The following is a 21,863-nucleotide window of genomic DNA, read 5'->3' as shown; positions in this document are numbered from 1 at the left end:
CTCCTGTCTTTCGTGGTGGGCCTGTTTCCAATGGCCGAGTTCATCGCCAAAGACACCAGCGCCAGGAGTTCGACTTGCATCCCGGTAACTGCCATTGAATGGCAGACGCAGCTGTGCGACGAGGCCATGACCACCATTGCTCAAGTTTCATAAGCTTCGGTTTTTAGCGCGTCATTGCGCATGAAATTTGTTGTGGTGGGGTCTTGAAGCAGGGGGCCGCGAAAAGGGGGATCCGTTCTGAGCGCGGGCCTCAAAGTCGCGTCGCGCCCACTTTACGCGTAGCGCGTCGAAGTCCACAAGGAAATGAACTCAAGTGCTGCTCCCTCGCTTCGTCCCCCAGCACCCACTTCCACCTTCCACAACCTCGACACTTGTGCTTTCCATCTATTGCACTCCAATTTCATTTCGGAAATCACCAACTGAAGCATTGTGCATTGTACCTTCCCACACACCCACAATTCAAACAATTCTGTAAAACAGCAAGCACGATGCCTGGTGAGCTCACTCGCAAGACGCGGACTCCGCGCGGCAAGCTGGCCTCGACCACTTCGAAAACACCTGCCACCAACTTCATCAAGGTCTCAAAGCAGCAGCGCTCTGGGAAAGAAACACGCACTGCCGCACCCTTCACAACGCGCAGCTCCAATATCGAAATCGTCCTCACATCAAGAAAGAGGAAGGACCATAGCGATGACGAGTCTACATCCAAGAAGCTCCGGCGCGAGTTCGAGCCCGAATCCATCATCTCGGAACCACGAGTCGCACCTGCAACTCCCGTCTCAAGGAAGCGGAAGAGTGTGAGGTTTGCCGAGGCCGAGGCCGTCCCGAGCACTCCGAGCCGCGCCGCGCCTACTTCGTCATCAAGCCGCAAACGTCAACGCGAATCAGACGAAACCAGCCACACTGAGAAACTACTCGAGGGTCTCAACCTACAATCCCCCCCCATCAACAAGCGAAGCAAGACAACCGTTCACCGTCGCGCTCCCCAAAATGACTTCGACTTACCCAAGGAGCTCCTCGACCTCCTGAATCTGCACGCAGCCTTCCTCAAGACGCTCAGCTTGCAGCCAGGTCACAGCACAACAGGGTCGCCCATCGATCTGTCCACCCTCTACACAGATGTGACGCGCGCCTGGGGCAAGCGGCTTGTTGGCCTCGTGGATATCCAGCGGTGCCTCGGCGTGCTCTCCTGGACACCAAACAGGAGCGACAGCACTCCCAGAGCCCCCTATTTCTTGGCAGATTATGGCCGCGACAAGATCTGCGTCGAGTTCTACCCCGGCGCCGAGCGCAACCCCCTGCACGAGCTCAAGCTCAAGATGGATTTCGAAGCCAACTTGCGCACCCTCTGGCTGAGCCGCCGCGACAACATCCCCGCCACCATTTTCATCGGCACGCTCCCCCAGGCACCGCTCAAGCCGTGCGCCTTGAGCATTCTCGCGCCCAAGACCCAAACAACGCTCGACGCCTTCAAGCAGAGCATCGCCGAGAAGAAGCAACAAGACCAAGCCGCCAAGGCCGCCGTCCTTTCTCAAACCAATTCCCCAGAGGGAGGAGACGCCCCCAAGCTCTCCCTCCTCGACCGCATCCGCCTCAAGGAGACACTGGCTGCCCAGTCGCCCGGCAAGGAGCTCAGCGCGGCCGAGCTGCAGCGGCGTAGCGCCCTGCAGCGCGCGGCCGACGTGTCGGCGGTCGTTGGCATGCTGTGCAAGGCGACGGTGGCCACGGGGTCGGGGCAGGTGCGCGTGTCGTTTACGATGGCGGCGCTCATGACCAGGCTCAAGGACTCGATGCGCACGCCTGTCTCCCAGGAGGACGGTATGGTGTGCGTGCGGTTGTTGGCCGCGGAGGTGGCGCCGCAGTGGTTGAGGGTCGTCAAGGTGGGCGGCAGGGAGAATGTTGTGTGCATGATGGGGTTACAGCCTACGAAGGCGGAGGTGGAGGAACGCGTGAAGGTTTTGTTGGGGTGATTGTTATTGAGAAAGGTTAATGGGCGGTGTTGGATGGTGTTTTGTATAGGTTATTCTGGCTATGGATAATGGGTTGGACTGGGATGGGCTCGGCTGTTTGGCTGTTTTATGGCGTTGATGGTTGGGTGATGTCAGGATTAATGGCAGGACTGATGGCGTTGAGAAGCATAACTAGCATGGCTTTCTGTTTGGTTTTCACTCGGGACGCGGAATCACCCATGATAAGGGCAACATAGTTATACGAAGACAAAAGGTCTATTCTACCTCGCAAAGGCGTGTCTATTCGCTCCCCGCCATCATCGACCCCGTGGTGTGCAAACGCCGCCATCGTGAAGTAGATGGCCCAGTCCTCGCTAAATTCATCCCAGCCACGAAGACACTCGTTGTGCTGCCCGACCGTCATCCATCATACAGCTGCTGCTGTGTTTTCCCGAGGGGCTGGGGATCAATCGACAGCGCAGGGGGAGGGGCACTCGTCGATTTATCCCTCAGCCTCGCGAACCCAACCCAACCTGAGAACCCAGCCGTCCAACCCAGTCATTGCAAGGAAAGAAAGAGAGTCCCAGGTATTGCATGCAAGAAAGAAATAAAAAAAGGAAGAGAACGTCGCCGATCGACAAACTTTGATTTATTTCTTAGCCTTGCGCTCGAACTTGGGCTTGCCGATGTCGGAGCCGCGCAGCTTGACGTTGAGCACGCGCTCCATGGCGGCGAGCACCTTCTGGTCCGGGGTGGCGTCGCCGCGCTCGAAGCCGGCGACGACGGTCGGGGTCGTGTTGCACTTGGTCGCCAGCTCCTTCTGCGTCAGGCCCTTGTTGCCGTTGGCCTGCTCGAACTCGGCCCGCGCCTTCTGGATCGCCTTGCCCACCTCCGCCCCGACCGTCTTGGGCTTGACGATGTCGTCCGACCGGTCCACCATGGTCAGCCGCTGGCCCTCGACGCCGCCGGACTGTTGGTTGGGGGTCTTGTTAGTTCGCTGGTTCTGTGCTCCGCCTGTTTGGGAGGAGGAGGAGGGGACACGTACGGCATTGCCTGTGGCAAACTTCTTCTCGGTCGTGATGGCCGCGCCCGTTCTCCGCGCTGCGTTGAGAGCCGACTGGCCACGGACGACCGTCTCGCGCGCGGCGGCACCGCCGCGGCTGACGTTCTTGCCGATCTTGACGGTCTCGGTGTCCCACGCAGACATCTTGACGGCTTTAGGGTTGTGTTGGTAAATGGGATTGGGGTGGGTTTGGGTTTGGGTTTGGGGCTGTTGAACGATGACAGATAAGCCGGGCGGGGAGGGGTTCGGCTGGTTCGGGGTTGATTGGGTATGGAAAAGATAAAGGAATGGAGCAAGTTTGGTTGCTTGGTTCCTCCTTTATATAATGCAGGCGATGGCAAAAAACAAAAACGAAACGTCAAGGCCGATGGCTGGGTTGTTCTCTTTGGAGGCGTTGTTGTTCAAGTCTGTGCTCGCGGTGAGACGGTCTGGGCGGGGATTTAAGCAAGCGGGTTCCCCGTTGGCGGAAGCTGATGGGCGGCTGTCGAACTGGCAGTGACTCGAGCGGCGAAGGTGTGAAGGCGCGCCACATTGGGGCTGTGGGGGAATTCAGGGCGTGACCAGGGATTAGACAGGGATCAGCCGGGCCGGCAGTGCAGGATTCAAGGGACGAAGACCCATTCACTGCCATTCCGGCCATTTTGCGATCGCTACAGAAAACACACAGTATTCTAAGTGTATTTTCTGGTCAGCTAACACGGTGATTCCACTGTGCAACATGTCGACCCGTGACAGAACCGTCGCTTTATCAAGCCCGGACTCGACATCATGTGCTAGGTAGAGTACGGAGCAATCACCAATAATGGACTCGACTCTACTCGAAATGACTCTATCGCCGTTAAGCCCTCATTCCCGGAGAAAACCCCTCCCAAGTGATAAAAACCATGGCCACTCCCTCGGCGACCCCCTTGGTGACCATCCTAATGACCATCTCTTCCACTATATTCTCGAGTCCCATCAATGCGGCTATGGCGGCCTCCTTCTTGGCCATATGGCAAACGAGATTGTTTGTTGATTTACCTGGTCTTGTGTCTCTCCGAGGGACCCTCCTGACGGCCATCAGCACCTCGGCTTTCGCCTTTCTACTCTTTAAGTTGCTGCGGACTAAGGGGGCAAAAGTCAAAGCACCGCGGTGGGATGGACCGGGGAAAGTTCTCCTATTCCCATGTTGGACGTCCCACTCGCGATTATTCCCAAAGAAACATTCCTTCTCTTACCCGTACCTCCTGGTGGGTATCCCCGTGGGTTTCGAGGGGAGCGTGGGTGGGTTGGTCTCGGTCAAGGCCAAAAGAGAACCGGGAGTCTTTCCATACTTCTCTATTTCTTTATGGGAAGGCTGGTTCACCATCGATGCCGGCGACTACCTGGAGCGTGGCAAGTCTGAGTTGGGTCTAAGGGGGAAGCTGGACGAATACCTTTGGAGCCAAGTAAGTCCCGCTGCCTACCAAATCAACGGAGATTGACAATACTTACTCAACTAGGGCGTCAATCCGACCATCTACCCGTCCGCGTACTTGATCACCGCTCCCCGCTTCCTGGGTTACCAATTCAACCCAGTGTCCTTCTGGTACCTGTACGATGCGGACCAGCGACTGGCAGCCATGATCCTAGAGGTCAACAACACATTCAGCGAACGGCGGATGTACTACCTGACAGCAGGCCATGGTCTAGAAGACCAGATCGACTGCTCGCCCGACCACAACACCCACCAACCCACCTTCAAAAATACCTGGCCCAAAGACTTCCACGTCTCCCCCTTCAACTCGCGCAACGGCTCCTACAGCCTGTCAGCCTCCGACCCCCTAAACCCATCCACCCAAGACGCCCCAACCCTCACCACCACCATCACCCTCCTCTCCTCACAAAACCCCCCCAAACCCAAAATGATCGCCACCCTCACCTCCACCACCGCCCCCCTCAACCCCCACACCCTCCCCCCCTCGCAAAAATACCACCTCCTCCTAACCTGGTGCCTCACCCCCCTGCTAACCTACCCGCGCATCCTCGCCCAAGCAGCAACCCTCTCCCTCCGCCACCAGCTCCCCATCTGGGCACACCCACACCCACACCCACACCCACAACCGCGCGGCGGCGGCGGCGGCACGCTCAGCCGGCCCGCGACGCGCGCCGAGCGCCACCTCGAGGCCGTCTTCCGCCGCTATCTCGCGTGGCTTGTCGAGGCGCGCTGTGCGAGCCCGCTGGTGGTGCGCTACGTCCCGGCGGGGGTGGTGCCGGTCCCGGAGGGGGGTGGTGGGGGGTGCGTGCTGCGCTCGCCTGCTGCGGCGGCGGCTGGGGTTGGGTTGACGGTGGTGGAGGAGGTGGAGGTGAGGGTGTTGACGCCGGCGTTTTATGGGCGCTTTGCGGCTGGGTATGCTGGGACGCTTGAGGGGTTGGTCGGGGAGGGGGGAGAGGGTGGTACGGTGTGGGTGTCGCGGCCGGATTTGCTGGCGTGGTTTGTTCCTGAGGAGAAGGGCGCGGCGGGTCTGCCTGAGGTGTTGGGTCTGGGGGAGGATGTCCCCTTCAGGGTCTTGCAGTACCTACGTGGTGGGAAGGGGTTTGGGATGTCGGGGATGGATGCGTATGTTCTGGAGTGCGAGGATGAGAGGGAGCGGGGGATGTATAAGGGACATGTTTTGAGGGCGCTTTTGGCCGAGAGGATTCCGTTTGGGAGTGTGGCTTTGTTGGAAGCGGTTTGGTTGATGGTGCGGGTGAGTCCTGTGGTTTTATTCTCGTGGGCTGTCGCAATGGTCACAAAACAGGTGGTAACCGGGTTTGTGTCCCCGTGAGGCATATCGTATGCTTACTTTTTTGAGATATGAATACTACTTTGTTTAGATGAACCATGAGATTATTATCACGTGGAGTGTTGTGAGTGATGACGGAAATAGGAGTGCAAAGAAGATCGCCCTGGCTTTGTGTCACAGATGGATGTCCCTGTGCATATCTGATTCTATTCCAAATATTGAAACCAAACACCCGGGTTTGAGGTGAAGTGAAGGCTCGGCGGCGGAAACTCGGAGTATCCCCGTCCTCCATGGATTATCGGATCGGGGAGTTTGTCGGAGTTTCGTGACTCGGCCCCGCAGAATCCTCCCGATTTGTTGGGAAAGCCAATATTAGGTGGGCTTGCAGTTGGTGCTCACGTGCTATCCTTCGAACGAAGTATACGCCAGCCTGATGATCCAGGCATGGGCGCATCAGGGGAATTCCAAATACTCGACAGGAGCGACCGTGGTCCAACGAGTCGGACCGGGGAAGGAGGGGCAGGTCTGTGGGGTTGTGTGACAAATAACTGCCCCGCGGCGGGGCTGATCACTCACATTCACCCATTGCGAGAGTTCCCAAGCCCGAAGCTTCGTGCAGCTCTTGCAGCCACTACAACTCTATTTCTGGAGTCCTATAGGCTGTCCGCCCTTGGTTTGATCTTCCGAAAGCCGACAGCGACCGGACTGTTGCTGCAGTCGAACTCACAAGAACGCGAGGAGCTAATTGGCATCCCCATGTCATCCCAAGGGCATCACCAATGAATCACCCCACAATCGTCATGGGGTGTGCTTCTCGCTCCATGTCTGTCGGAAGCGAAGTGATGAAGATGACGTCTGGAATTAACCTGTCATCCACTCCCCAAGCTTCATCAACTTATCTATTGGCCCCACCGGCAACCGCGCTTGTTACAGAGCGGACTTGGGTTCGTTTGTGCACGGCTCTCCTCGGAGAGTTCGAGCAAGTGACAAGTGAGGAGTGAGGTACCTTATACCTTGCTCCCGTGGAGATGCTGCTCCAAGTACTTGCCCACCCAGCAGCTACCTGGCAGACTAAGACCATCCGAGCATCCCTTGTCCCATGAGCAGTGATCCAGAACCTCCTCATGAGCTTGATCCCGGGTATTTAAACCACTCCGGCTCCCCTCCTCCATCCCGTCTCTCCCGCTTCCACAGACCGAGTTTCAAAATACATATCCCGAGCCTTGCCTAATAGACACCATCGAATCCAATCACCCTTCCAAATACACCAGTCAACCAACAGCCAACATGCCTCTTTCCGGTCACTGCCTCTGCAAGGCCGTCACCTACACGGTCGACATGGACGCACCTATCATCACCGGCTACGACCACTGCGATGACTGCCAGCGCCAGTCTGGCTCGACCTACTGTTCGTCCTCCCTGTTTCCGGACTTCCCCCCTACCCTTCCCTTTCCAATGTCAATCCCCACCCGGCTAACGTTGTTTTCCCCTCCTCCAAAACAGCCCTCGTATGCGTCGTCCTCAAGGACAAACTCACCGTGAACGGCCCGGTCAAGAAGTGGGAAGGCAAGGGCTCCTCGGGCCAGTCCGTTTGGCGCTGGTTCTGCGAGGAGTGCGGCTCGCCCATCGCCCACGACCCGGACGCCGCGCCCCCCATCATCGCCCTCAAGGGCGGCACCCTCGACTCCGAGATCAAGAAGACCCTGAAGCCGGTATGCTTTTCGCCCTTTGGTCCTACTGGTTCGAGATGGGTGGGACTTTGGCTAACAGGGCGTGGGAAAACAGGACACCGAGATCTGGACCGCCGGCAAGCTGCCTTTCTGCCAGGAGCACCTGGAGAAGCCTTTCACCCACATGCCGGAGTAAACGAGTTGGTGCTAAGGGGCCGGGGGTGGAGAGGGCCCGGGATCGGTGGGCAGGCTGTGTGTAGATGGTTTAGCTAGGAGAGCTAGCCACGGCATCAGAATGTCTTGGGAGGAGTGGTTATCGGTCACATGCGTGCATACAAGGCCCCGCATCAGGAAGCTAGCTAGCCATCATATGAAGAAGAAATAAATAAACGTAATTCTACAACAAACGAGCTGGTCGGGGCAAGTTGAAAAGCTCATTCTTGAAGAGACGGGCGATGGAGTTTTAGTCTACTGCTCGCCATTTATTTACATTCTCTCTCAGATCACTGTTGCGTAAACAACTTACCACTCGGCAGAGTCACACATGTGAGTAGCAATTCAATGCAAGCGCAGTATAAAGTGTGGTGTTCGCCAACCCATACTCCCAAGAAACGAATGCATATCCCACCTACCTAACCCCCCAAACGACAGCAAAACCGCCCAAAAGAAAACTAAAGTAAAACACAGTCTAAACAAGCGCCCCCAAAGCCGCCTTAACCGCCCCCAATACCCCCCTCAAGCCCAACCCATCCCCGCCCTTCCCCAGCACAGCGATCATAACCCCGCCAAGCCCGCCCTCCTCCTGCTGTTGCTGTATGGCCTCCTTGGCCGTTGCCAGCAGCCCTGCTAGGATTGAAACCACGTCCTGCCGCGCGGGTAGGCCGATGTAGAGGTGGGTTCTGCCGGGGGTGCTGTCGCGGGAGGGGATGGCGTTCTCGGCCACGGCGGCGGACCTTGAGTGGTGAGTTAGTATAGTACTTGGCTATGCGAGTGTAAATGTGGGAGGGAGGTGGTGGAAGATAAAAGGAAGGCAAGGGAGACGTACCATCCCTTGACGGCGCCCAGGAAGCCGGCGCTGCCGATCTCGCATCGGGAGTTGTTGTAGAAGCGCGGCCACACGAAGTCGCTCTGGGCGAGGTAGCCCGGGTGGATCGAGATGTCTGGGTAGGAGCAGCCGGGCGCGGCGGACAGGAAGTAGTCCCTGGCCGTGTCGGCGCTGAAGTGCGAGCGCAGCGTGGCGCCGAAGGTGTCGAAGTTGGCGGCGCATTCGTCTTGTTTGTCTGCTCCTCAGGTTAGGTATATATGGGCTGGGAAGTGGTGTCGAACCCAGGGGGCACGTACTCAGATCGTACCCGTCCAACACCGCTGAGCCGAATGGCCGCAGCGAAGGGTCGATGTGGCCGAGGGGACCAAACAGTTCCCAGACGTGGTTCGCAAACGTAATCGCGTCTTCATCGGAGGCGAGAGGGAGAGTGTTACCTTCTCCGCCGATGCCGAGGAAGATCTTTTTGCCGTACTTGGTTTGGCACTGGATGATATCTGCCTCGATCGTGGGGTAGTAAAACAAGCCGGGTGCGAGCTTCTTCATCTGCGAGCTTTGCGTGCTGGCCATGCACGGATTCTGTTCGTACCTCGTTAGAAGGTTGCGCAGAGATAGGCTTGAGTACGTACCAGCTGCAACCGAGGGTAGATGCTCGCGCCGTACGCTACCTCCGACAAGAAGCCCAATATCACGATATCCACATTGGGGTCCGAGCACGTCTCCAAGAGGGTACCCTTAACTTCCGTCCCGGGCAGGCCAAAATTTACTGCAACGTTTCCAGATGACCGCGGGTCGAAACCCGACGCAGCAGGCGCTGGCGCTCCTCCAACAGTTGCTGTCGGAGTAACCACACTCACCGCAGGCTGTTCACTAGCCAAGCCCGATCCGGCCGTGGCACCAGCGACAGCCGATATGACCGAGGGCACGGCGCTTGTTGAGGAACCAGGAAGACCACCAGATCGCGAGGGCATCCCCTGAGAAGGAATGGTGGGGATCCTAGCACTCGAGGCGATGGATGCGGGCGCAGAGGCTCCGGGACCTGCGAGGTTGGGAAGGCTCATGGAGGCGCCGGACACAATCGAACATGGCTTTGGGGTGGCTACCGGTGGTTCGCTAACCGGCGCAGGTTGAACAACCGGTAGTGATACCCGAGGTAATGTAGGTGCTGGCTGCGTACTTGAAGAAACTTCCGGAACGGATATCGAAACCGGCGGTAGAACACCCCCTGCGATGGGCAAGCTGGGCAATAACAACTCGGAAGTCGACTTCGATGGTAAGGCGGCTCTGGAGGCCGATGCACAGGGCACTGAGACGGGCGCAACGGAGGCACTCGATTCGGAAGGCAAGTTCACAGAGACGGAGGGTAGCGCAACCACGGGATTCGACCGAGACGGTAGGGCGACTGGCGGAAGAGATACCTCGGGGAGGGAGCCACCTTGAACGGAAACCGAAGATAGTGCCGCTGAGGGTACCGGGATCGTGGGGTTCGACACGGGCGGAAGTGAGATGACAGGCACGGAGCCGCTGGGAATGGATACTGAAGGGAGAGAGGCGGAGGGCAGAGGAGCTCCGGGTACAGACACCGCTGGGAGCGAAACTGATGGCAAGGAAGCTGAAGGCAGTCCCAAGCTCGCGGATGCTTCGAAGGGGTCTAAGGGCCCTCGGATGGAGGCACCGGGCAAAGACACGGAAGCCCCGACGGAAAGGTCAGGGATACTGGCTGACACCGCAGGGCCCGTGACTGCGGGCAGCGAGGGCCCTGGCAACGAGGCAGAGGGCAGACCTAAGCTGATCGAGATTCCAGGTAAAGACGCCGAAGCCTTGATCGTAGCCCCAGGAACCTCTACTGCCGGCGGTGTCGCTGAGGGTAGTACCGCGGATGGCACTGGTATCGAAGGGAGTCCCAAGGATCGTGACGCGGCGATAGAAGGTTTAGAAAGGCCGGTCGAGGAGCTGGGTACCGAAATCGAGGGAAGCGGAATCGCTACCGACGGGCCTAGATTGCCGGCGACGGCAGAGGCACTAGCACTCGTAGAGCTCGCAGTCAAGCGTGCAAGGCATTGCGAGAGCTGGATATTCACACCCAACGTGGCAGCCGCTCCGTCGTCATGGACTGTGACGGTCTTGGTGTAAGTCGTAGTAACAACATGTACGCCTGGGGGTATGTTAGCAAGGAGAGGAGAGCGAGACCGGTTGAAAACCCTGACCAATTGCTTGAGCGACGGCGAGCTGTTCCAGGATCGTCACACTGTCACCAACCAAGATGGCGCGGACTGTCTCTAGAACGTCGGAGAGAGGAGGGACAACGCCACCCAGCAATCGTAAGAGGTTGTTGAGCAACCCAGTGTCCTGAGTTGCTGCGAAGGCCGAGATTTGGCCATAGACAAGTTGCAGCTGAGAGAGTAACTCTGCGAGATGGGTTGGTGTGAGTTCGAGAGTTGCTGCAGCATCGCCCTGGGGCAAGCCTCGGCGAGAAGGGGCTTCATCGAGTATTGAGGACCCGGCTCTGTCGAGAAGGGGTAGATATCTCCTGACCGTAGGTGTTGTTGGTGCCTCGGCAACTGCGTGGCCTATTGTGGCGGAGAGGCCACAGAGGACGAAGGGAACCAAGCTGGTGAAATGCTTCATCTTGCCAATGGCTGTCTACTGCGCTGCTAACCAAGATATCCCTTCTTGCTTCAACCCATTGTTCTCGTAAATATATAGTCCGTCATCACGACCATCTTAATCAGACCCGCGGGCGCGATTTACGCGTCCCCTCGACTTGTTCCTTTACGCCGGGAAACCGGAATCTCCATGCCTGCCATTGCGATGGGGCTCATCGCGATCCAAGACACGCGTCGACAAGCGTTGGGTGCCCATTCGCCGTGTATTCGGTACTTTCGAAATGCTATAACTAGCGATCTAGAGCGAGGAATGTGAGAGCGCTTCCACGGGGCCTCGCCGGAGAATAAGAACGGGCCTTGGAATGGAGGGTGATCTAAAACAAAAGGAAGCCGAGACAGCATCCCGGTGGTTTGGCCTTTCTTGATCTAGACTTCTAGTTAGGTGTTGCCCTTTCTAGACCCCGTGAAATGCCCCAAATGAGCCATCGTTCCGGCGAAGACGTTCAATCAAACCGGAGCTCCCTGGTGTTTACATTGCTCGATGCACTTGCATTGGAACCTTTCAGAAACGGAGGCATGGATGGATGGAGGAGACGAGACGGGAGGAGTGACGTGCGACTGCGGCGTTGTGAGGCGTTGATCTCAGGGAGGTTTCAAGAAACTCTGGCTGCAAGCTGAAACAGGCATCGTTGGCGATGACCGGAGCGATGCTGATCAATTGCGAAGCTCACGGAAAGCCAGCTATCTCGGGCGCCCATGCCCACGCAGATCGGGAATCTGCTTCATGCGAATTTAGCGCTTGGACGGTGTCTCTCTGATGATTGATTGGCTTTGCATTCGGGTCGGGATGAAGCGGGCGCGAAGGGAGGGCCTGGTGTTGGGCGAGATCGTTGCCCACCATGTCGAAACAAGTTGGCGGGTTGCACTGCTGCACTGCCAGTCGCCCCGAGGAGGCATAATATGCTTGATCCCATTCCGGACGTCGATTAGTTAACCAGGGTGGAACTCAGAATATCATCAACAACAGTCTCATCCATGGATGTGACGGATTTTTCGGCTGCATCGGGTTTCGGCTGAGTGGACAAAGACGAATGAGCGATACCTAATTGTTTGGTTGAGGTTCCCGCGGCAGCTGAGGTCTAACTGATGTGTTCGCACGGCGCGAGACTTCAGCAGGTGATGTGGATGCGACCGTCACCGTAAATGGTGGCCAGCATCCCAGCCCTCGCTCTTTCTCGTTCTTTCATCCAGTGGCCCCCATTGCCCGAAGCGGTTTGGCTCTCGAGTCTGTGCCGATGCAGATGTGTCAAAACCCAACGTCAGGAAGGCGCAGTGGATGACGGATGCAGCAGATTGGGAGCCACATTTGTTACGAGGACTGGGAGGTATTGAGGACACAGTCCTTTCCACCTTCATTACCTCCAAATTTCAAATTGCTGCCTGCTACTCGCCACTCTTCGAGGCTTAGGTTGGGTTTGCCTGTCACCGCCCTATCTGCATCACGAAACAGGCAATGAAGTCTGCGGCCTTTCATCTCGTGATAACTACCTAAGGGATGGATGGAAAAGGGGCTGGGAAGGTGGAGAGACGGTGAGGTGCAGAGAGCCCGATGCAGGGTGCACACTAGCGACCGTGTTGTTCCTTCGTCTTCCGTCTTTTTCCTCAGTTCGGCATTTCAAATTTGAAGACATTGCTCGTCGAACCCGCCACAAACGAGGAAAGGCCTGGCAAACGGACGGGGTCATCATGTTGAAAATCACCTGCGAGGGTAATTTGGGGCAGTTGCAGGGCCCCGGCGACGAGACGCGCTGTCATTGGCACGGGGGGTCGGCTGAAGGTACGGGGTTACTTAGGGTTAGGGATATAGGTGTGATGCCCAGAAAAAGTAAAGACGAGACTCCCTTGTTGGAGACTCCGCGCGCAGTGTCCCCTCGGTTCCTCACAAGTCAACTGCCCGACCTGATTCTTTGGCACCATGAAGGCAAAACAGGTGAAGGCCCGCCCGCCGCCTCACCATGGCTGCGAGGGTCCAACCTTTCCCAGATCCTTTCCCATCTCCCCCAACCCAACCGAATGCCCACCACGCTCGCATCACCACATTCATCGCCGCCCCCCAGCGAACCAGCCCGTAGCCGCTGTCGCCGACGCGAAATAAAAGTGCGACGCCAAAAGTCGATACGGCAGATTCTCACCCCAAGCTGATTGTGTGCGCCCCTTGCACGCCCAGCCAGTGGATCGCCCATCTTCCCGAGCCATCCACGCCTGGGCCAAAGCATCATCACCGTGACAAAGCAAATTTTCCCCCTCTACCACTCCTTCATCCTCGTCCCCGTCGTCGTCGTTTCCCATCCAGCCACCCACAAACCACCTCTCTACCCGCCGCATCGACGTATTCGACGCGATTTTACTCGCAGCGATGGCTCCCTCTAGCAAGAACGCCGCTGCGGCCAAGGACCGGCGCAAGTCGGCCAACTCGGCTGCCCCGATCGTCGCCAGTGCAGGCTCCCCTAAGCCAAGCCAAGTTGTCACCCTCAAGGTGCCCTCCCAGAAGCTGCGGGCCATCATCGACCCCGATTTCATCAAGGAAGACACACCAGTCAAGCAGTCACCTGCTCCAGCGGCCACCTCGGGCACGGAGAATGCATCGGATTCCACACCCAACTCGCCTCCGGCCGGTACACCTGCAGCTCAATCTGCCACCATGGGGCCGCCGACCGAGGGTCCTAAGAAGAAAGGGGTGAAGAGAAGTGCAGCCGCTGCTGCGAATGGTAACGGAGAACCCAAAGTCCGAGGAAAGCCCGGTCCGAAGAAGAAGCAGAGGCTGTAAGTGCTCGCTGTCCCCCCTTTCCCGCATGTCTTCGGGCCTCGTCCGCCCCGAAGTCGCCATTGCACCCCCATCTCCCCGTCGCGCACCACCCTATCCCTTACGGCATGCTAACTGTGACCTTAGTGAAGACGGAACCATCGAAGGTGGGCGAGGCTCCCTTGCCGCGCACAAGCTCGGCCCCAAGGCCAACCAGGGTGCCATCAACGCCGGCCTGCGAGCTCTGGACCGGTCTGGCAAGCCGTGCCGCAAGTGGAACAGGGGCGGCTTCACCCTAAAGACCTTTACCGGAGTCGTGTGGGAGATCCCGCGCTGGACGGCACCGCCGAAGCCCCGGCCCGAGGAATCGGCCGGCGGGTCTACGGCTGCGTCCGACAGCAGCAACAAGGAGAACAAGGAGGATAACAGCCAGGTCAAGAGCGAGGCGAGCAACAATGGCGGGGATGTGGAGATGCAGGGCACACCGAGCTTCGCCGCCGACAACTCGCCGGCGCCCGTTCCGATTACCGCTGCCTGATGGACCCTTTTCGGTCTTGGTCTCCAGTCTTTTTTTATCACTGCTTTTTTTTTTGTTAGACATCGGCTGCTCGGGTTTGGAGGAGTTTGCTACATTGGGACCAGGGAGTTTGGGCGCTGTATGGTGGGCAATGGGAAAACAGCACTGGCATAGCTACGTGGCTTGCCACGAGCATCAGTAGGCATGGAGTTTAGGAGTTCACTCGGCCATGTATGTACAACACCAAACATTAGCATGGTTTTGCGGGCATCATTAAGGTACGCGGGGTCAGGTTCACAGCAACAATCACAATAGATGATGTTTTTGATACATTCAATGGCTGCCAGGTACTAGGACCAGCCGGGCACTTGTGGGGGTATCTTTTCAAAGATGATTGCCCCCTTTCTTATCATGGCATACATAGCCCGCTTCATTGTCGCACCAAAGACAAAAGGCACATGGTTGCTTCGCCTTGAGAGTTTCTTTGATCACGGCGAAGCCACAAAAGTATCCGGTACTCGTCGAAGTCGAGGAGCCTGAGCGACCAAGGAGAGTTAGGTAGCTGTGTCACTGTGTGTCATTGGGGAGATGTGAGTCGGTATCTTTTCTCCTCGGCGCTGGCACGGAGCGAGCTGTCTCAGGTTCAGTGCTCTAGGTAGCCCAGTAATATACGCAACAACACCCTAACCACGCAGCATCACCAGTCATTTGCGGCCGTTCCTGTTTTTGGCCATCGCACAGAGAGATTGCGTTTGCTCCAGTTTCCTTTTTCCGTACTTGACGATGTGCCTGAGGTATCCACACTCCCCGTTGCCTCGCCCTCCAATGGGACGGATGGAAGTGACTTCGACGCCAGCTGCAAAAAGCGGGCGAAGTGGGACTCTTCAACACACGGCAGCTCCTCCACTGCCGGAAAGATGCATGCATTGCTTTGGGGCGCCTTGAAGTGATTGCCACGCAGACAGACCGCCGTGGGCCGTTCCCAGCTTAGTTTTAGGGCCCCATGATCCCGCTTGGCTTGCACCACCCGAACCCCCAAAGACCCCACTGGCTGGCAAGAGACCCCGGAAGTCGAGGTCTCCATTTTGACTGGGCCGAACGACCTCCGACTCCCCGTCATGACCTTGGCGACTGATTCTCGAGAACGAACGACAACGGGCAGGAATCGACACCATCTCACCTTCGCTACTCTAAAGTTACTCTGGTTTCCTTACCGATTGGACACCGGTTTCGAGTTTTACATTTCCGGGGATTAATATATTTTTCCCCTTCATATTCGTTTCAGTGCAGAGTTGGCAGAGCTAGTACCGATTTGCCCATCTATGACATAGCGACACAGAGGCGAGACCCGAGCTTGGACGCCAGATTGCCCAGGGCCATTCAAGATTGACCCAGCCAACGCTTATCTCAAAGCACTAGGACACGTCAATACCCTTATTCGGTAGCCCTGCGACTCGCCCCCTCTTAACGGCAGAGTTCGGAACCACAGGAGGGCCTGGCGACCCGAAGAGCCCCCGCCGAGGCTTCCCGCCGGGACAACGCCCCGACCTAACTTGGCTGCGACGTGACGTCCTCCTGCACGCACCTCCCCTCCACTCCTGTCCTCTTTGGGCACCTCATAGCCCCTCACCATGACAAACCCCTACCAACAACATGACGCCGGGTCAAACATCGACCCTCTAGCTTCCGGCCGACTACCACCCCTCAGCGGCCGCCGGCCATCCTATGCTTCCGTCGTTTCCGGGAGTCCTTCGTCCCTAGCTCGTCCCACCCGCTCGGGTGCCTTTTCCCACCTCCTCAACCCCTCGCCCGATTCCGAACAACAAGAAGGCCAGTCCAGCGACCCCCGCTTCGAGCCCGGCATGTCATACACACACGATGGGGGCCTCGGCGGCGAGGACCTGTCCGCCAGGGACGACCCAGACGAGGGTATCGGCGGCGGTTTCTGGCCACCACGCCTGGGGGCAACCTTCCCATACTTCTCCCGCGCCTTCGACCTCTACGTGGGCAAGGACCCGCTTCTCGCTAGCGATCCTACCGGGGCCGACGATGCCCGTTTTCCGTCCACCACTCCGATCCCCAATGTCAGCACCACCGGCTTCCTTTCGCCGTCATACCTGCGGGGGACAATTTACCTACAGAAGCTAGAAGAGCAACACAGAGCAAGAGTTCTTGCAGAGCGCGAGGGCACCAGCTCCAACGGGGCACCGCCGCCTCCATCATCCCTGGGCTCGCGGCTATCGACTAATGGGAGCTCGTCACACCTACCTACGGTCGGGATGAAGGCAACTGGCACTGCCCATAGGGGGGTGGCGTACGATATTGTCGAGAAACCCCCATTTCCAGCCAACGAGGACGACACGGCCAGCCCGCTGCCGTCGAAATGGAATAAGGACGATAAGGAAGCGGCGCTGGAGGTCCTGGGCGACGGGTACGAAGTCAGGCATACGGGGAGGGCGTCGAGCGACCACGAGGCGAGCGCCATCCGGGCGGACCACTACATGTCGCCGGCGTGCGGGGTGTATTACTTTGAAATCACAGTGCTCAATGGCAGGCACGATAAGATTAAGTAGGTGACGATCCGACGGGGCATTAGCTCTGCTTTAAAGGGACATGTTGACTGACTGAGCCTGGCTGGCACAGGACTCCACCGATCGCCATTGGTTTCGCGAGTAAAGGGACCTCGACATCCCGGGCGCCTGGCTGGGAGCCGGACTCCTGGGGCTACCACGGCGATGACGGCCACTCGTTTGCGTCTCAAAACGTAGGGAAACCGTACGCCGACGTATTCGGCGTAGGCGACACAGTCGGCTGTCTGGTCAACTTTCGGCTCAATCAGGCGTTGTTCACAAAGAATGGCCGAGAATTACGTACGTTGTCCCAATACACTCTCTGTTCCTTTCCTCCCTGGTAGTTACGTGTTACCAGAGCCCACTGCTATTCTGTGTTTGCTTTGTCACGTCACCTGTTGCTTTTTCCAACCTGCGGAATAAAATGCTGACAGAACGCAGCCATTGCTTTCAAGGATATGGGCTTTAAGGATCTCAAGGGAAAGCTCTATCCCATCGTCGGCCTCAAGAAGAAGGAGGACCACATCATGGCCAACTTTGGCCAGAGACCGTTTATGTTTGATATTGACGGCTACATGAAGGTACGTCCTCTTTTACCCCTGAGCCACCCCCCACGCAGACTCTTTTTGCGACCTTCATGCATATTTTCGGTATTGGGAAAGCACGATCACAGGGACACTGCAGGTGCAGTTCCCAAGGCAATTCCGTCCGAACTTGCGAGCGCTGGGGCAATCTTCCGTTACCATTCACTGCCTTGCCTGAGCTCTACCGCATGAGCGTCATTACCCCAACCCAATCTTCTCGATTGACGCTTTTCTTTTTTTGCTTCATCGCCCTCGCTTGAACACTCATGGAGTTGTCGCGGCGACCAAAGAAGCGGGCCCGTGTTCATCAGTCGATACTAACCCGTCTTCTTCGCGGACAGAGGCAACAAGGAATGATTGAAGAGGAAATACGCCTCGCTGACACGTCCAAACTCGTGCCCGGCCTGTCGGAGACAGACGTCATCCAGCAGCTGGTAAGTGTCCACTGAATTCACCCGCCCACCCTAGACTAACATCCACGATAGGTCCTCCAGTTCCTGCAACATGACGGCTACGTCGAGACAGCGCGCGCCTTTGCCGAGGAACTGCACGCCGAAAAGACGGCTCTCCAGCTAGACCCGCAGGAACCCGTCAAGGGCATCAGCATCCGCGATGACGAGGACGCCCACAACCGACAGCGCATCCGCCGCGCCGTGCTCGAGGGCGACATTGACCACGCCATGAAATACACAGACGCCTACTACCCAGCTGTCCTCCGCGACAACGAGCAAGTCTACTTCCGACTGCGCTGCCGCAAGTTCATCGAGATGATCCGCAAGGAGGCCGAACATAACATAATGCTCGAGGAGCGCGGAGGCAGCCACACCAACGGCAGGGGGCCAACGTCTGGCGATAACGACGACGAAGAGATGCTGGAGGCTGAGCCGGGCAACAGCAACGGGTTCAACGGCGCGGCCACCGCCACTAACGGTGACGGTGATCTGGACATGGCCATGGCGGAAGCAGGAGAGGGCGGCGGCAACGGCAGCGATCCGGCCGCGGGACTCAGCAAATTGTCGCAGGAGGCGCTGCTGTACGGCGTCGAGCTGCAGGCCGAGTTCGCGGGCGACTCCCGCCGGGAAACGGTCAAGCAGCTCGACGACATCTCGTCGCTGTTTGCCTACCCGAACCCGCTCAAGGTCAAGGAAGTGGCCCATCTCCTCGACGGCAGCGGCCGCGTCGCCGTGGCCGAGGAGCTGAATAGCGCTATCCTGAGTAAGCCCCACCCCATTTCCCATCGCTGTCTTTCCCCTATCTACTATGGTATGGTATGGTATGGTATGGTATGGCTAACGACGCTTCTCTCTCACAGTGTCCCTCGGCAAATCGTCGCGTGCGGCGCTCGAGAATGTTTACGCCCAGACTTGCGTGTTGCTGGAGAGCCTTAGGAAGGACGGCGGCGACGGCGCCTTTGTCACCGTCGGCAGCGTGGTCAGAGATATTCCCCCGTCGAGACTGCGCTAGGCTTTTGCTAGAGGGGTGTGTGCATGGGTCCGCGGTGGGGCGCCGTGCTAGATTGGGGGTGGTTGGAGGTGGATGAGGCGTGGGTTGGGCTGGTTTGCGGGGGCTGGATGCGCCGCTCTGGTTCCGCTGCTGCTTTTTAGTGGTGGTATTGGTGATACCGGTATTGGTGGTTGCGACGGTGGCCCGGCGGTTGCTGTCCGTACTGGTTTACGGAACGGCGGGAGGTTGGACAGTTGCGATTACTGTGGTGCATGAGGCCGTTTTCCTTCGTTTTTTTTTCTCTCCGTACGTATATACTTACACTCATGATGCGGCGTCGGGGCGGCTGTGGTTGGCTTTGGTCTGGCTCTTCTTCTGTCTTGAAAGTTGATTGGGTGGTTGGTGGTGGTGTTTTGCTGGAAGGGCAGGTAGGTAGTCAAGGTACGTTAAGGGGACTATTGGGGGTTGGTTGGTCGGCCGGCTTTTGAGTTTGGGATTTATTACTTAGTGTACCAGGTATGCTTAGCTGGCTGGCTGCTGCTGCTGCTGCTGCTGCTTTTGGCTTTTGGCTTTGACGGCCGCGGCCTTCCATGCTTGCTCTGTCTTGGGGTTTACCCCGTTCCCCCCTCATGTTGTTTTATACAGCACAAACAGAGTATGATCACTTTGCTCCATTGGTGCTTTTATTATCTAGGGGGTTGTGGTTTGCTCGGCTGGCGATGTGTTGAGTGGGAGGGGAGGAGGTCGGGGGACGCTGCAACTTAGGGGGAGGATGGCGGAGGCGGGTCTACCTAGATTGTTCTGGACACCCGGTTAGCATCGGAGACGGTGGCAGAGAAGGATAAGGGAAAAGTCTACCGTTATTATTAAGTCTGTTGGTTCGCTTTTCCCTACCCCCTTGGCTTTCCGTCTAGTCTTGCGCACTTGTCTTGGAATTCTTCTCTTGAGTTAAGGTGGAATTTAGGGGTGGGCTTGGGGATTTAAGCTAGAGGACCGAGTGGCTGATAGTGAGTAAAGTTGATGCGTTTTGTTTGCTTCCTTGGGTATCTTTTATCTATTTTCCATCATGGTACTCATACATCCATCTCTATACCGCGTGACACATCCATCGTATGCGACAACGATTCTCAGCCACGTCACCTAGCTTCTCTTCTACCGCCGGTAGCCATCCCACCCAGGCCACGCAGTTTTCAACACCCTCTCCCTATGCCTCGCCAACTCCCCATCGCCAGCATCTCGCACCATCCTCCCCAACGCCGCCCCCGCTCCCTCCCCACCCGAGCCCTCCCCTGGCATATACTCCATCATCAAATGCGTATAACTAAACAGCGCCGCATCAAACACACCCGGCCTCTCCTGCCCAAAAAACCACCCCGTCCCGCTCTCGCTCAGCAAACTCGCCAGCGCATCCAGCGCCTCCCCCGCCAGACGGTACACGGCGTCCTCGTCGATCCCCTCAGCACTCGTCACGGGCGCGAGCGAGACGATCTTGCCGCCGGCGCCGGTGGCGATCTGCTCGGCGGCGGCGCGGCGCAGCTGGTAGAGCAGCGCGGCCCGCACGCCGCGCGAGGACGACGACGGGCCGATGTAGAGCCGCTGCAGCAGCGCCGTGTGGGCCGGGTCGAGGTACAGCGCGTAGAGCCAGGCGTTGCGCAGGGACAGGTTCACGAGGGAGAGGTAGGCTTGGGAGCGCGGGGGCAGGTCGGGGTCGAGGTTGGTGGAGCTGGTGGAGTTGGTTTTGGGCTGTTGTTGTTGTTGTTGTTGTTGTCTCTGGGCGTAGGCGAGGAGGTTGCTGGCGGGGATCGGGAGCGGGGCGGTGGTGGGTGAGGTGCGCGGCGGGAGGAGGAAGGGGAGGGAGCCGGTGGGGGAGGCGTGGTTGGTGGACGGGAGGGTGCGGAAATCGAGATTGGCGAGCCGGAGCAGGGTCTAGGGAAACGTGTGTGTTAGCGTATATGGAAATAATAAACGAGGAGGGGGAGGGGGGGGAGGGGGGGTGGACGTACCTGCCACTTCAGACAGCCCGGATTGAAGCTGGGAAGCCCGAGCCGGGCGTCTGAGTCGGTGGAGAAGACGTATAGTGTTGGGAGGTCATTGGAAGTAAGGTGATGTGACCTTTCGGGTAGATGGTTGGGTTCGTAGGTCTGCAACGGGAACTGGTCGAATAGTTGCTGCAGCGGTCGAGGGATCTGCATCTTGCGCCAACTCGGCGCAGCGGAGGATATTGATGGCATGCCGGTCTAAGAGGGTGGCTTGCTTGAGAGAAGGGCCGTGTTGTGTTGCGTTCCGCAAAGCTAGGTACCTAGTAACTACCTAGGTAATGTTCTGTCGTCTTCGGTCTCTGCGCCGCGTGTAGTGGTGCAAATCGACCTCAAATCGCAACTTCCGCAGATCGCGCCGAGAACGCACTGCAGCGACCGAGGTGGGGCCTTTCTCCCGTCTGTGCATATGAACAAGATTCGCCGGAGATCTCGGAATGTACCGCCGGAGCTGGCTCGAGCGCTCTTTCCTTTTTTGGTCACATCTTCGCGCTGGAGTTCAGGACCGGAAGGACCGAAGGCAAGATCTTGGTGGGAAGTTTGTCCATCTGCACTAAGAGATTCCCCAGGCTTCTTCTTGTTGGAGTTTCCAGTGGCCTGATCATCATATGTGCTGCCCCTCGGCAGAGCCGCACCAATAATTGAAAGTTTAACCACCAACTGCAACCCGCCTTAGCTCGATGCCACCCAAGACTTAACAGCCAGGACCAGGCTCTCATATTGCTTTAGCCTACCGTTAGACGCATGGCAGTCGGGCTGCAGGTTCACTAAAGCAACGTTGGCTTTTCTCCGACTCCTGATTGACATTCAGAAACAACATCGACTCGCTCGAGACG

At 57.7% G+C, this 21,863-nt stretch overlaps 9 protein-coding genes across 9 annotated transcripts; 6 read left to right on the top strand and 3 right to left on the bottom strand.

Moving 5' to 3' along the window:
• The first annotated feature begins 336 nt into the window (after positions 1 to 336).
• Positions 337 to 2,205, top strand: B0H64DRAFT_383312 (uncharacterized protein). The gene has a single exon (XM_062802942.1). The coding sequence runs from the start codon at positions 489 to 491 to the stop codon at positions 1,968 to 1,970; it is 1,482 nt and encodes a 493-aa protein (XP_062664871.1). The 5' UTR covers positions 337 to 488; the 3' UTR covers positions 1,971 to 2,205.
• A 280-nt stretch (positions 2,206 to 2,485) lies between these two features.
• On the bottom strand, positions 2,486 to 3,263 carry B0H64DRAFT_36522 (multi protein bridging factor 1-domain-containing protein). The gene is made up of 2 exons (XM_062801869.1): positions 2,995 to 3,263; positions 2,486 to 2,919 (listed from the first exon to the last, which is right to left on the bottom strand). The coding sequence occupies exons 1-2, from the start codon at positions 3,154 to 3,156 to the stop codon at positions 2,599 to 2,601; spliced, it is 483 nt and encodes a 160-aa protein (XP_062664870.1). The 5' UTR covers positions 3,157 to 3,263; the 3' UTR covers positions 2,486 to 2,598.
• A 633-nt stretch (positions 3,264 to 3,896) lies between these two features.
• On the top strand, positions 3,897 to 6,539 carry B0H64DRAFT_370485 (uncharacterized protein; the record flags this gene model as incomplete). The annotated part of the gene is made up of 6 exons (XM_062802090.1): positions 3,897 to 4,275; positions 4,348 to 4,439; positions 4,494 to 5,720; positions 5,848 to 5,880; positions 6,145 to 6,279; positions 6,408 to 6,539. 6 exons carry the CDS (start codon positions 3,897 to 3,899, stop codon positions 6,537 to 6,539), a joined length of 1,998 nt encoding a protein of 665 aa, XP_062664869.1.
• A 361-nt stretch (positions 6,540 to 6,900) lies between these two features.
• B0H64DRAFT_36473 (Mss4-like protein) lies at positions 6,901 to 7,881 on the top strand. Its single transcript, XM_062801846.1, has 3 exons — positions 6,901 to 7,164; positions 7,260 to 7,468; positions 7,542 to 7,881. The coding sequence occupies exons 1-3, from the start codon at positions 7,044 to 7,046 to the stop codon at positions 7,620 to 7,622; spliced, it is 411 nt and encodes a 136-aa protein (XP_062664868.1). The 5' UTR covers positions 6,901 to 7,043; the 3' UTR covers positions 7,623 to 7,881.
• A 233-nt stretch (positions 7,882 to 8,114) lies between these two features.
• Positions 8,115 to 9,529, bottom strand: B0H64DRAFT_370483 (glycoside hydrolase superfamily; the record flags this gene model as incomplete). Its single annotated transcript, XM_062802089.1, has 4 exons — positions 8,115 to 8,379; positions 8,472 to 8,706; positions 8,768 to 9,047; positions 9,098 to 9,529. 4 exons carry the CDS (start codon positions 9,527 to 9,529, stop codon positions 8,115 to 8,117), a joined length of 1,212 nt encoding a protein of 403 aa, XP_062664867.1.
• Positions 9,530 to 9,698: 169 nt separating this feature from the next.
• Positions 9,699 to 10,601, top strand: B0H64DRAFT_438432 (uncharacterized protein; the record flags this gene model as incomplete). The annotated part of the gene is made up of 2 exons (XM_062806352.1): positions 9,699 to 9,861; positions 9,922 to 10,601. The coding sequence occupies 2 exons, from the start codon at positions 9,699 to 9,701 to the stop codon at positions 10,599 to 10,601; spliced, it is 843 nt and encodes a 280-aa protein (XP_062664866.1).
• A 2,403-nt stretch (positions 10,602 to 13,004) lies between these two features.
• Positions 13,005 to 14,724, top strand: B0H64DRAFT_383302 (INO80 complex, subunit Ies4). Its single transcript, XM_062802941.1, has 2 exons — positions 13,005 to 13,897; positions 14,025 to 14,724. The coding sequence occupies exons 1-2, from the start codon at positions 13,491 to 13,493 to the stop codon at positions 14,413 to 14,415; spliced, it is 798 nt and encodes a 265-aa protein (XP_062664865.1). The 5' UTR covers positions 13,005 to 13,490; the 3' UTR covers positions 14,416 to 14,724.
• Positions 14,725 to 16,025: 1,301 nt separating this feature from the next.
• On the top strand, positions 16,026 to 19,138 carry B0H64DRAFT_450123 (CTLH/CRA C-terminal to lish motif domain-containing protein; the record flags this gene model as incomplete). Its single annotated transcript, XM_062807119.1, has 6 exons — positions 16,026 to 16,963; positions 17,038 to 17,264; positions 17,406 to 17,545; positions 17,890 to 17,982; positions 18,034 to 18,763; positions 18,861 to 19,138. The coding sequence occupies 6 exons, from the start codon at positions 16,026 to 16,028 to the stop codon at positions 19,010 to 19,012; spliced, it is 2,280 nt and encodes a 759-aa protein (XP_062664864.1). The 3' UTR covers positions 19,013 to 19,138.
• Positions 19,139 to 19,995: 857 nt separating this feature from the next.
• Positions 19,996 to 21,635, bottom strand: B0H64DRAFT_383296 (uncharacterized protein). The gene is made up of 2 exons (XM_062802940.1): positions 20,995 to 21,635; positions 19,996 to 20,917 (listed from the first exon to the last, which is right to left on the bottom strand). The coding sequence occupies exons 1-2, from the start codon at positions 21,220 to 21,222 to the stop codon at positions 20,144 to 20,146; spliced, it is 1,002 nt and encodes a 333-aa protein (XP_062664863.1). The 5' UTR covers positions 21,223 to 21,635; the 3' UTR covers positions 19,996 to 20,143.
• Between the last annotated feature and the right edge of the window lie 228 nt (positions 21,636 to 21,863).

The sequence above is a fragment of the Chaetomium fimeti genome (genome assembly GCF_033439085.1).
Source record: "Chaetomium fimeti strain CBS 168.71 chromosome Unknown B0H64scaffold_1, whole genome shotgun sequence".
NCBI classification, from domain to species: Eukaryota; Fungi; Ascomycota; class Sordariomycetes; order Sordariales; family Chaetomiaceae; genus Chaetomium; species Chaetomium fimeti.
Note: the sequence above shows the minus strand (reverse complement) of the source record. Positions and strands in the feature narration are given on the sequence as shown.